Raw genomic sequence first — 12,452 nt, 5'->3', positions numbered from 1 at the left:
TGTTAACACCTTAACGCCTCGTAACAGAACAGTTGGAATGAGTTCACCACAGCTGAAAGCGTCGCAAGCAGGCGGGCAGACGAAGACGCCACAGACGCCACACTGAGAGCATCTCACACTTTCAAAGGAAAAGCATTAAGTATCATCAGAGGCACCGACCCTCATCAGGTCATCAATATTTAACCTAAAGATCAAACAATCCATGAATGACAGAGCTGAGCATGTGGACTGTAGCAGCATGTGAGTAGAGCTGAGAGTTATTATGAGACAAGGGTGGAAATGTCACAAGGCTGAGCACCAATTTACAAGAACCAGACTCCTCCTCACATCTGCTCCATCCAGAGGAAGAGGAGAGGTGAAGAGAGGCCTGCCAGGGTGCCAGGGTGCCAGCATGCCAGGACCTTCTCTCAGGTCAACTCTACACGTCTCTAAGTGGGGGGCGGATTCACTGCTGCTTCCTCTTTGGGCCGTGGGTCTGAATGTCTCGACCCTGAATGTCTCAATCAGCTGGCGTGCGGGCTGCCAGATGCCGCCACAGGAAGAGATCTACAGCGTTCCCCGGGCGTATGGCGATGTTTATGCAACACCACTCCAGTTTACTTGAGCTGAAAAAACACATCTGCTTGGCAGCGGCATGTGAGGGAGAGCAGGAGCTGCACCCGCAACCTCAGACCCGCCTCAGCCCGGAGGGAGGAGGGACGGGAAACCGCATGGAAACTCTTTTGACCAGCAGGTGGCATCAAAAAATCAAAATGTTACAAAATAAAGTTCTAAATATTAAACAACAAAAAAACCTCCTGTAACATTTTCCACTGGATGATGTCATCAGTCAGAAGTGTCTCCAGAGCAGGATGGAGCAGTGGGGTGTGTAATTATGACGTACCGTGCAAGTTATGTCCCTCTGCCATGAAGCTACACCGAGCAGAGTGACACGCATGAAGATCTGAGAGAACACGCTAAGACTCAAGCTACAAGAAAGTAAACAAAGAGACAGAGCCCGTGACCTTTGCGCTTATATCTAAAGGCATTTCTGTGTGTGTGCGTGTGCGTGTGCGTGTGTGTGTGTGTGTGGAAAGAGACTGAAATCTGAGGCAAAATTTACATTCACTATAAACTATAATGTTGTTGTTTACACGTTGCATTAAAAGCCTCCTGGTTGTGTTTGTGTGTACGTCTGTATTTCTCCCACACGGTGATCAGGTGTCAGCTAGCAGGTCGTTTTGGGTTCCAGGTGCAGGAAGTCGTTTAATAAGATGCAGCCAAACCCGATCCCACCTCCTGGACCTCCTCTCTGAGCTGTGTGACACGTTGATGCCAGCTGGTTTCATTTGACAGCGGCCATGAGAGTCACGCATGTTTGACCTGTCAGTCACTATGCTGTGAATCAGCTCAGCCAATCAGGCCAAAGAGGCGGAGCCACAGAGGAGATCAGACTGTTGTGCTCAGCTCTCAATCAGCATTATTCACACACACACACACACACACACACACACACACACACACACACACACACACACACACACACACACACAGCCATCATCCATTATTGATTCAACCAGCATTCACTTTCTCACTGTAAATCTATGATTTTTAATATCCATAATTAACACACACACACACACACACACACACACACACCCTCCCCCCCTGATCTTCTCTTCCTGTCTCATTAAAGACCTTTGCAGTGCTGGCAGCTTCAGAGGAAAGACATTTGGACCCCTGAGGTAAAAGGAAACCCCACACACACCTGAAGGAGCTGTGGGTCCTGGCTCCTTTGGATGCTCGACTGATGCTGGAAATGTAAATACAAACAGGTCGCATCCCCACAGCAACCAGGATGAGATCTACTAAGAGGAGCGCCGGCTCGTTCAGCGGGGATGAAAGCCCACAAATCAAGGAAGCTGACAGCTAAGTGTCTGTAAATGGACCTTAAATGTCAACTATGTGATTGAAAATATAAACTGTGGGTCAGAAGAAGAAAGGAGTGGAAGGAGGAGGAGGAGGAGGAGGAAGAGGAGGGGGGCCGGGGACACAATGGTGGATTGGTATCCACTCACCACAGAAGTCACTGTTCATTTACTGGCTGAGTGCTTTTGGTCCGGTCAGGTTCAATCAGATCAAAGAATATTAGAGACGTCCAAAGACAAGAGAGTCCAACCAAACCACAGGAGCAGCAGAGACCAGGAGCCTCACAGGAAAGTCAAAGGAAGGTCTAGTTTGAGACAAGGGGTCTGAATCAGTAGGGTCTGGATCAGCAGGGTCTGAATCAGTAGGGTCTGGATCAGCAGGGTCTGGTCCTCTTCAGATAGGAGCTCTAAGTCTCCAGGCAGAGCCGAGTGTCTAGCAGAGATACGAACATGCAACCAGCAGCATCATGGAGCTGAGCTGGAGCTGATTCAGTGACAGCAGCTGCAGAGCTCCATCCAGAGCCGATCACACAGTATTGATCATTGATTTACAGTCATGACTGCTTAACTCAAAGAGAGAGAAAAACACTCAAGTTACTGCAGGGAGGTTTCAAGGTCAACAAGTCAGATTATTGAAGTCAAATGTAGAGAGAAATGCAGATTTCGGTTGTTATGGCAACTTGGAGAGAGATGTTCGGCCTTGGCAGAAATAAAGAGGAGGATAAAAATGAAACTGAAAGAGAAGAGAAACCAAAGCACCTGGGCCGTACCACCTGACACCTGGACCGTTCCACCTGGGCCCTACCACCTGGGCCGTACCACCTGACACCTGGGCCGTACCACCTGACACCTGGGCCGTACCACCTGACACCTGGACCGTACCACCTGACACCTGGACCGTACTGCCTGACAACTGGACCGTACCACCTGACACCTGGACCGTACCACCTGACAACTGGACCGTACCACCTGACACCTGGGCCGTACCACCTGGACCGTACCACCTGACACCTGGGCCGTACCACCTGACACCTGGGCCGTACCACCTGACACCTGGGCCGTACCGCCTGACACCTGGGCCGTACCACCTGACAGCGCTCTGGAACCTTTTGGACCCCTCTGGAACCCTCTGGACCCCTCTGGAACCCTCTGGATTCGCTGCACAAATGCGGCTTAATTGCATTTTTTGTCCTTGAAGTGCAGGAAGGACGAACACATAATCATCATCCAGGACTGAGGGCATGTAAACGTGGCCAATGTGTGTGAAAGCAAATGAGAGCTCAGTGCCGTTGTAGTCAGCTGTTGTTTCAGGCTGGTTGGTGACGTGTGTGTGTGTTTTATGACTCTGTGTGTGTGTGTGTGTGTGTGTGTGTGTGTGTGTGTGTGTGTGTGTATGGTATATCTTGCCGTCAGCTATTCTGACAGGAAGACTGGTGTATCTGGCCATCATGTACTTGTCTCTTCATCTATGGATCTGTGTGTGTGTGTGTGTGTGTGTGTGTGTGTGTGTGTGTGTGTGTGTGTGTGTGTGTGTGTGTGTGTGTGTGTGTGTGTGTGTGTGTGTGATGGCAGCATGGCACCCTCAGCAGCAGTGTGGATTGGAGAGGATAAAGTGAGCATGAAAGACAACAGATGACCTCTGGTGCTTCAGTCCTGCTGCCAATCAAACATCAGGGACCATAAAGCTCAAGGACGGCCATAAACTGCCAGAGCCGGCGTGCAGCAGTCCTTCACGTCAACACACACACAGTCAGCGTACACACAGTCAGCGTACACACAGTCAGCGTACACACAGTCAGCGTACACACAGTCAGCGTACAAAGTTGAGTTAAATCAGGGGATTGAGCCCATAGAAGGATCAATGACTCCATTCACACACACACTGCTGCTGCTGCTGCTGAATCAAATCTGTGTCGTTGCTCTGGTTGGCCACATTGGCCTGTCAATCAAGCAGGAGCAGCCGGCTGATTGGACGGGGGGAATCACTGGGTTGGCCAATTTCGGACAGAAAAGCAGATCAATGGCTGCCGTGCACCGTTCCCCAAATCACATGTCTGTCTCTCCCACTCACTCACTCACTCACACACTCACACACACACACACACACACACACACACACACACACACACACACACACACACACACACACACACACACACACACACACACACACACACACACACACACACACACACACACACACACACACACACACACACACACACACACACACACACACACACACACACACACAAATTTAAAAACAGCTCCCTACCCGACTGGTTGTTCTCAGAATCCATCTTACTGGGGAGAAAGATGAGGACGGTGGCCTGCCAGGTGGACCTCTACGCCTCTGCCTCTGCCTCTCTCTCTCTCTATCTGTTTCTCTCCTGGCTCACTCACTCTCTCCCTCTCCCTCCTCACACACACTCCATCTCTAATGTCTGACCTTGCAGTGTTCTGCCTTTGCTCAGGCAGCAGCAGCAGCAGCAGCAGCAGTTTGTGCTAAAGCCTGCAGTTAGAATCAAACACAGGCGGCTAAAACACCAGAGCGGCCTGAGAGCTGCTCTGCTTCCCCCGAGGAAACATAAAGTTAAACGCCCTAATTACACGTGCACACACACACACACACACAAACACACACACACACACACACACAAGCGAGGGACAGTGAAAGTGCGTTTTGGGTGTGTTGTCAGTGTCCTTACACAGATTCACTGAAATGTGTGTGTGCGTGTGTGTGTGTGTGTGTGTGTGTGTCTCTCACAGATGGTCACAGCCCGTGCCACACACTCATCACACAGGCCAGACACTAATTTTAGAGTGTGTCTGCACATGAAGCTGAAACACTATGAGCTCATGACATCATCCTCATCAATACTGAACAAAACATACAATTTGAACGTTTTTAAGGATTTTCAGCAAAGATCAACACACACACACACACACACACACACACACACACACACACACACACACACACACACACACACACACACACACACACACACACACACACACACACACACACACACACACACACACACACACACACACACACACACACACACACACAGCTGAGCCGTTGGCTGCTCCACCCAACCAACGGCTCCCTCTGGGCTGGAGATCAGGCTAAGGGTGTGATGTTATCAGGAGACCTCAGGAAGACGCCACAGCCTCCTGACTCCTGTCAATCATCCTCGGAGTCGCCACAATGTCATCCTTGATTATTTGCTCTTATTTCGTTACGTCATCTTCTTCTACTCTACTGGCTAAACAAAATGAATCCAAAGCAGGTTCCCTTTTATTATTATGATTCATCTTATTCAGCCGCTTCATCCAACCAATCATCACAGCCGTCACAGCCATCCAATTACACCTTCTTATTGATCATATCCCATATTCCAGGCCTCTTAATACACTGAGAGGGGGGAGAGAGAGAGAGAGAGAGAGAGAGAGAGAGAGAGAGAGAGAGAGAGAGAGAGAGAGAGAGAGAGAGAGAATCCGTCCATCAATGGCAGCACAGAATCAGAGGCACTGAGACACTTAAGCACGTTAAGGTTGTTTACAGTTTCGCCGCGTTTAAGAACAATTGATCCAAAACAACAAAGCAAATCGAATTTAATTTAAAAAGGAGCCGCCGTTCTTAATCTAATCAATCACGAGAAAAAACAACCTGCACCAACACGGAACTACCAGCTGGGGGCGCACAGGAGACAAAGAAGAAGTACAATTAAAAAATACAGATAATAGAGTTCAGTCGATGTGGAAAACTCCTAGGATTGTGTTAAATACGTAAACGATAAACTTTGAGCTTTCGTCTTCTAAATAAATATTCTCTTTCCCTTCATCTTTGGGGGGAAACACTGACATCATACATAAAACATCAGACAATCCCTCCACCCGGACGAGTAAACTGGGCTGCATTCCAAACCAACAACATTCCCAACGTTCGACTCAGCTGTGCATCTGTAGAGTCCTTCCAGATGTGTTCACTGTCAGACTGTGTGTGTGTGTGTGTGTGTGTGTGTGGGTTTGGTTCCCTTATGTCTCTCTGCTAAACTGGTCGCACAGAAACCCCACCCTGTGTGTGTGTGATCCTTTCCATTGACTGAACACTGACTCACATCCTAAATAAGGGCAGGGCTGGAGGCCACGCCCCCCTCACACTGGAGGCTGAGCCAAGACGCACAAAGGCGACATCACGTTCAGAAAAGGGCCGAGTTTGAATTCATGAAGCAGCCAAGCAAACCAGATCTGTTCAACCGCCTCCTTAACACAGAGGTGAAAGGCATCATGGGAGCTGCGGCGGTTTGATAGTGAGCATGAACACACTCTAGGACATACTTGATCTCTTCTAAATCAGGAAGTTTGACTCAAACACACAACCCCCACTGAGCCACATCACGGCGGCTAAAGCTCACTACTTCTCAATCAGTGCACACCTCTCTGTGCTGCTTCTATAAAGTCTAATTCCCTTAAAGTACAAACTGCTTGACGACTGAACGGAAGACTTGATCATTCAGGTTAAGCGCCTCCACATCCTCTGTAACCCAGCGACCATGACATCATCATTACATCACCCTTACACTTCCATTGTGTAGAAACAAATCAAATCTGCCTCATCATGGCTCATGTAGGGTCAATCTGTAAGAACGTCTCATTAAGATGCTGTGAAAGTATTCAAGCGGACCTGTAATCCCAAAAGCTGGAGAATTGTGCCCAGTGAGGACATTTAAGCTAATCTGCATCCTGACGCCGGATGAGGAAACCGGCTTCATGCGGTTTCACTTATATAAGCGGAGCGACGGCAGGGAGAGCCGGAGAGCGTCGCCTCTGCTGCTTCAAGCTTCAAACGCTGCGTGTTGTTGTGGCGGCGGCACGGTGCTGCTGTACACACACACACACACACACACACACACCTGTCAGGCACTGATACCAGACTGGCGCTCTAACACCCCGCCAACCAAAGCGGGTGGGGGGGAACGCGTGAAAACCTCCCAGAGAAGAAGAAGAAGAAGAAGGAGGAGGAGAGAGACGCAGCGAGCCGAGCTGGCCCAGATAAAAGCTTCTGTCTCCTCTGCAGAGGGAACAGAACAGAGGGAGGCCGCGTCTCCTTTGAAGTTATATTTAGGCCAAATCCTCCTTTGCAGAACAAACCGTCTTCCACTGCGCATACAAATCACAGCCAACAAAACGAGGGAGGAACCCGTGTGGAGGCGCAGGAGCCCACACCGCACAAACGCACAATTAAGCAGCGGCTCATCAAAACAGCAGGTTTGGATCCACTTTGATTCCCTCTGCGTCCCAAAAGGATCCTGTTAGGGACGCAGACGCCAGCCTGCTGATGGAGTCGCCCGCTCCATGCCAAACACAACCTTTGGAGAACTCAGCACCAGAACCAGAACCTAGGGTGGCCCGGGAAAAGCTTCCAACAGAGACGCTGAATGATAGACAAATATGAAACACGTCAACATTAGAAGCTAAACGGACCAGCAGGCCAAAGTGTTCTGTCAGCGTCGGGTCATCAAAGACTCCCGACTACCGGCGGCGTTTAGGGACTTTGACTCCGGTGCTCTGAATCATAATGGATCAGATCAGCTGGTGTTTGTAGTGACAGAAACAATCACATTCTTTATGGATCAGTTTTACTCTTGCACGTTTGTGAAACATGACGCCGCCATCGCAGCCCGATACCTGGAGGCCACACCGATCCATACGGGTCTAGGGTTACACGCCATCCATAAGGACCAGAGATGAAACGCTCCTGACGCCACCGAGCGGCCCCCGCTTCACACCGTCGTCATTGTTTAGCATGTGGAGTGCGTGAGTGTGTGTGTGAGTGTGTGAGAGAGCGAGGTCGGGGTTGTCCTACATCATAATGACTTAATTGAGGTGTTTAACACTTTGAGGATAATGAGAGCCTCTAGACCACAAACCAGACGCAGGAGAGACGCTTCAGTGAGCAAACACACACACACACACACACACACACACACACACACACACACACACACACACACAATAATATATGATTTCTACACTTTAAAAAGCTCAAATGTGAGTAACTGGGGTAAGACAGGACACAAACACAAACTACTATTTGAAGACGTCCCTTTGAGCTTGGGGGTCATTTGAAGGACATTTGAAGGACATTTGAAGGGCGTTTGTCACCGTTTCTGTCATAGTTAGTCGCTTAAGTGTCGAGAATAATCAATACATTCCTCAATAATGAGGATAATCATTAGTTGCAGCCACACAGAGCTGCTTTGGTCTGCGTCACTAATCTATATTACACACACACACACACACACACACACACACACACAGGATCAATACTAAGGGTCTCATATTACTGCTAATGCAATCAGCAGTTTAGCACAGAGAGTAATTATATAGCAGCAGAGGAGGAACCTGCTGGGGATTCAGACGCTGCCTGCAGCCTCAACATGAACACACAGACGCATCAGCAGACTGAGAGGCCTTCATCACAGTGTGGTCCACCTGTTCAGCCCTCCTCTTCACCAGGCTGCTCACCTGATCGGGAAGTCAAACTACAGGACTGAACAAAGTCAGACTTACCACAAATCCAATCTAGCAGCAGCGATTCCATTACAGATCAATCTACTCTCATCTACGTGTTTGGATTAATTGTGCAGGCTCTTCAATTAGTGTTTGTAGGATTAGTGAAGGAATTTAGAGACGTTTAGACGCCAAACAGAGCCGCCTATAGAGCCGATAGGTGGAGGCCAAAATACCCAACAAATCACTGATCTGTGCGTCTCAAACCTTTAGCCTCATCCCTTTCTCCTCCCAGCCTCCTATTGCGTCTCTTTCCTTCCTCATCAACATCATGTGACAGTTATGTTTCCACTTCTGCTCTGGTGAGACTCGTCTGACTGAGGAGTGAAAGAAAAGATGGAAAATATGTTCTGCTGCAGCCCGGTTGTGTGACCCATTTGTTGCAGACGTTCAGCCGTGTTGTGACTCAGGGGAAATTAATAACCAGAACGTCCTCAGATCACTCCGTGTTTCCAACAAATCAGAGGCAGCGACCTCATGTTTGGGCTCCAGTGGCCGCTCACTGAAGGTCAGCGTATACTTTGGAAAAGGTCACGCTTTACTCTTATGGGAGGTAATACAACTCTGAAATGAAACACGACACGGAACCACTGACACACACGATAACAAAACCTCTGAGGTAGTAAATGAAAAAAAAAAAGGGAATAACGACAGATACAGAACAATAATCCATCTCATTGGTTGATCCATGTAACCAGGCAACTGAATGTGTACTTTACACAGTAATCACAACACACTAGGGCTAGGCCTTCAAACATTACATCATCAGGTTCACTCCTGGCTCTGGGATTTGTCTTCCGTACCTGCAGACACTTTGGGATATAAACCCACACAGATCAACATAAACTAACCTGGCAAGAAGACTATTAATGTTGATGTTTTAAGATCAAATTCGTTGCCATGGTTGTTTGCTGTACTGAGTCTCAGCTTGAGTGAAATGAGTTCAACTTTTATTTGACGTTGCAGTGAAATGATGGTAAACAAACCAGAGCTTCAGAAAGAGACCGTGAACGCAGCACCGCACTTTTACAACTTCAGTCCCGCTGAGTTTAGCTACGACAGTTAGCCACAGCGAGGACCGTGAACGCAACACGCGCAACCTTGCGTGTGGCGATTTCTGCAACACACATACACACAGCCACTCCCCCTTCGCTCACACACGCACGCACGCACACACGCGTGCACACACATACACACACATGTACATACACACACAGAGGGCTTACCTGCTGGCATTGTCGTGCTAATGTACCGTAGTTCCTCTGGATGATGAGCACCGGGCGCTCCGGGGTTAGTTAGCCTCCATGTAGCTTCTCCTCCCGCTGTTTCACTTCACTCAGCATCGGAATGAAGACACTGCAACATGACGACACCTCCGTATGACTTCACACGGCAACCAAAGCAACAATTTAATTCACAACAATGACGTCGGTCGCCTCGTTCGGCCAGCGAGCCGTCAGCCGCGACGGGCAACTAGCGAACAGTCTGGACGGCAAAGTGCCCGCGACTGTGCGGAGGAATTAGCCGCAATATTCCCGAGTCATTCCGGTCCAAACACTGCGGCGGTGTGAATGTGACATTACAAAGTGTGTGTGTGTGTGTGCGTGTGAGTGTGTGAGAGAGAGACAGAGAGGGGGAGAGAGAGAGGGAGTGTGTGAGAGAGAAATACCTGTAAACAACGACAGGACAGATTAGGAGCCAGATTACTACACTGCTTCCTGCTTTACGTTGACACACTCAACACGGAAGTGTGTAGTGCTGCTGAGCAGGTCGGCACAGCCCTGCACACACACACACACACACACATCATAAACAAACTGTACGCGGTGATGAAGTCCCAGAGTTCATCAGAGATCATGAGTTTGGGAGCAGCAGCATGTTGGTGTCACAGACTGGTTCTGACTGAATTTATAAGAAGGTTGAGCACTTCTAACATTCCTGTGCAGATCCACACTCAGGGGCCAATTTGAATTTACTTGTAAATACTGTAAGATACATTTTTGTTTGCCAATTTCTGCAAAATACACCAAAGTGTAGTAAAGTCACAGAGAGACAAATCAGGCTCATCTATCCAGAGATAGAGTATCAATGGATCCAACTGACACTGATACTCTGCTGATACTGATACTACTTGGCAGGCTGTTTAATACACACGGAATACAACCCTGACCCTGACTTCGACCTTAACCTGACCCTGACCTTGACCTTGACCCACGCTGGTAAAGTTGTCTGTTCTGGCCCGACCCTCTGGTGGGTTTCACTCCTAGAGCACTGGGTTGAATGTTCTAGTTTAACTACAAGGTGACATCATCATTCATATCAATACCAAACAGACTGCGAAGCCAAAACACTGTGTCCAAAAATGTGCATAATATGAATCTAACACCTTCAATGAGCTGAGCAGAGGAGGCAAGAGTTGATCCATGCAGGAGACAAACAGCATGTTGATGAAGATGATAAGATGAAGAACATATGCTGTCTTGTAGATGACCAGTGAGACCAACAGAGAGAAGCTAATTGAGCTGAGAGTGTCTCCCACAGCAGAGCAGAGCAGTGTGAAAGTGTGCTGGCTGTGCTTTTTAAGCTCTTAAGGACCTTTACTGTCCAGTCCAATGGACTTTGAGGTGATTAAAGGATTTGGCCCCACAGATGGTATGTCAAGCTTCTGTTACAGTCAAATGAGTGACAGCAGCCAGTGGCAACGGCTCTGACAAAAAAGAAAAACCCACCCTGTGTCTGCAATTAATCTAATGACCGGACATAGAAATGTCAGAGCGGCACAGAGTGACAGGCTGAGGTGGGAACACTCAGGGGCTTCAGGGGGACAGAGGCACACACACACTTCTGCTTTCTATCAGGGCTCCATTTGTAACATTTGCAATTATTTAATGTGCAAAAAAACACACACAGATCAACATCTACCTCACTGTGTACACTGAGTGAAAACAAGCTCCTTTATTTTACTGTCTCTTTCTGGCCTTGTGTTGCTTCTGCCTGGTTTGTATTCCTTTTATTTGTTTAGTCAAAAAGCACTTTGAACTTAAACTTTTGAAAGGTGCTATGTAGATAAACACATTATTATTATTATATGTTTTTTTTTAATGAGTTCCTGCTTTTGTAGTTGCAGTCAGTCAGCTGTTCAGGTTATGAAGCCTGGACTTTCAACTGTTTATGGTCATGTTCTGACATAATCCAAGAAAGAGGAAGTTTGACAGTCATGTGTCAAGGGACTGTGAATGACAAATCCTTGCCTGGGCACAAGGGTGGGGTAAGAATACCACTGCTGTATGGCCTCCATGCTTCAGACACTAACAGAGCAGACGCTGGTCAGACACTCACCTCTGCACTGTGCTGACATGAACATGTTACAGAAGCAAATCCAACACGGCTGTTCAGAACCTCAGGCTTCTGACAGAACTTGTGTTTCAGCTATGAGGTCACCAAGGTCCAGACCTCAGCCATCATGTCATTGTGAAAACTAAAAAAAAAAACACGACAGTATGTAACTTTGTAAACAAAATAATGCAGGAAATAACCTTCAATTTCTGAAAAAACAATCATCAGGCATTGAAGGCAGCGTAAGTCCGTCCACTGGATCATAAAGCAGCTGAGAATGTGCTGGTTCACTAAGAATGTTCACAGATTGTCAATGTTCTCTCAGTAATGGAGGTAATGGGCCAAGATGACTCTCAGCAGGATCTCAACACGCCAAAGCCCCAGCAGGTGAGAGCGCTGAGACGTTAAATGGTTGCTGTTTCCTCATCAGCTGACAGAAAGCGAGCTCCGACTCAGACTGCAGTGTGAAGTCTTTGTTCACAGAGCTGCACTCTCCTCTGTCAGTCTGCTGGCTTCATGCTGACGTGCACACACTGACGCTCCTCTGCCCTAAATCGCTCCTCCACTTCCTGTCTCAACAGCGTTTCACACTTGTGTCGGCCTCCAAAGTGCCGCCACGGGCTGACC

The 12,452-nt window shown here is 48.3% G+C and overlaps 1 protein-coding gene across 4 annotated transcripts in view; it reads right to left on the bottom strand.

The window, feature by feature from the left end:
- The window catches only part of efr3a (EFR3 homolog A (S. cerevisiae)), a 111,754-nt gene extending 101,509 nt beyond the window's left edge, over positions 1–10,245 (bottom strand). For all 4 annotated transcript variants that reach the window (XR_012960583.1, XR_012960582.1, XR_012960581.1 and 1 more), the window contains exons 1-2: positions 10,159–10,245; positions 9,716–9,845 (exon numbers count right to left, since the gene is read on the bottom strand). Coding sequence is in view for 1 of the 4 variants with exons in the window: in XM_076137550.1 (XP_075993665.1) it covers positions 9,716–9,725 (10 nt within the window). In the remaining 3 variants the exon portion in view is untranslated. The remainder of the gene's footprint in view (positions 1–9,715; positions 9,846–10,158) is intronic.
- Between the last annotated feature and the right edge of the window lie 2,207 nt (positions 10,246–12,452).

Source organism: Genypterus blacodes, unplaced genomic scaffold (assembly GCF_046128005.1).
Source record: "Genypterus blacodes isolate CSIRO-AG114 ecotype Tasmania unplaced genomic scaffold, CSIRO-AGI_Gbla_v1 ptg000325l_1, whole genome shotgun sequence".
NCBI lineage: Eukaryota > Metazoa > Chordata > Actinopteri > Ophidiiformes > Ophidiidae > Genypterus > Genypterus blacodes.
This window is presented reverse-complemented; position numbering and strand designations above follow the sequence as displayed.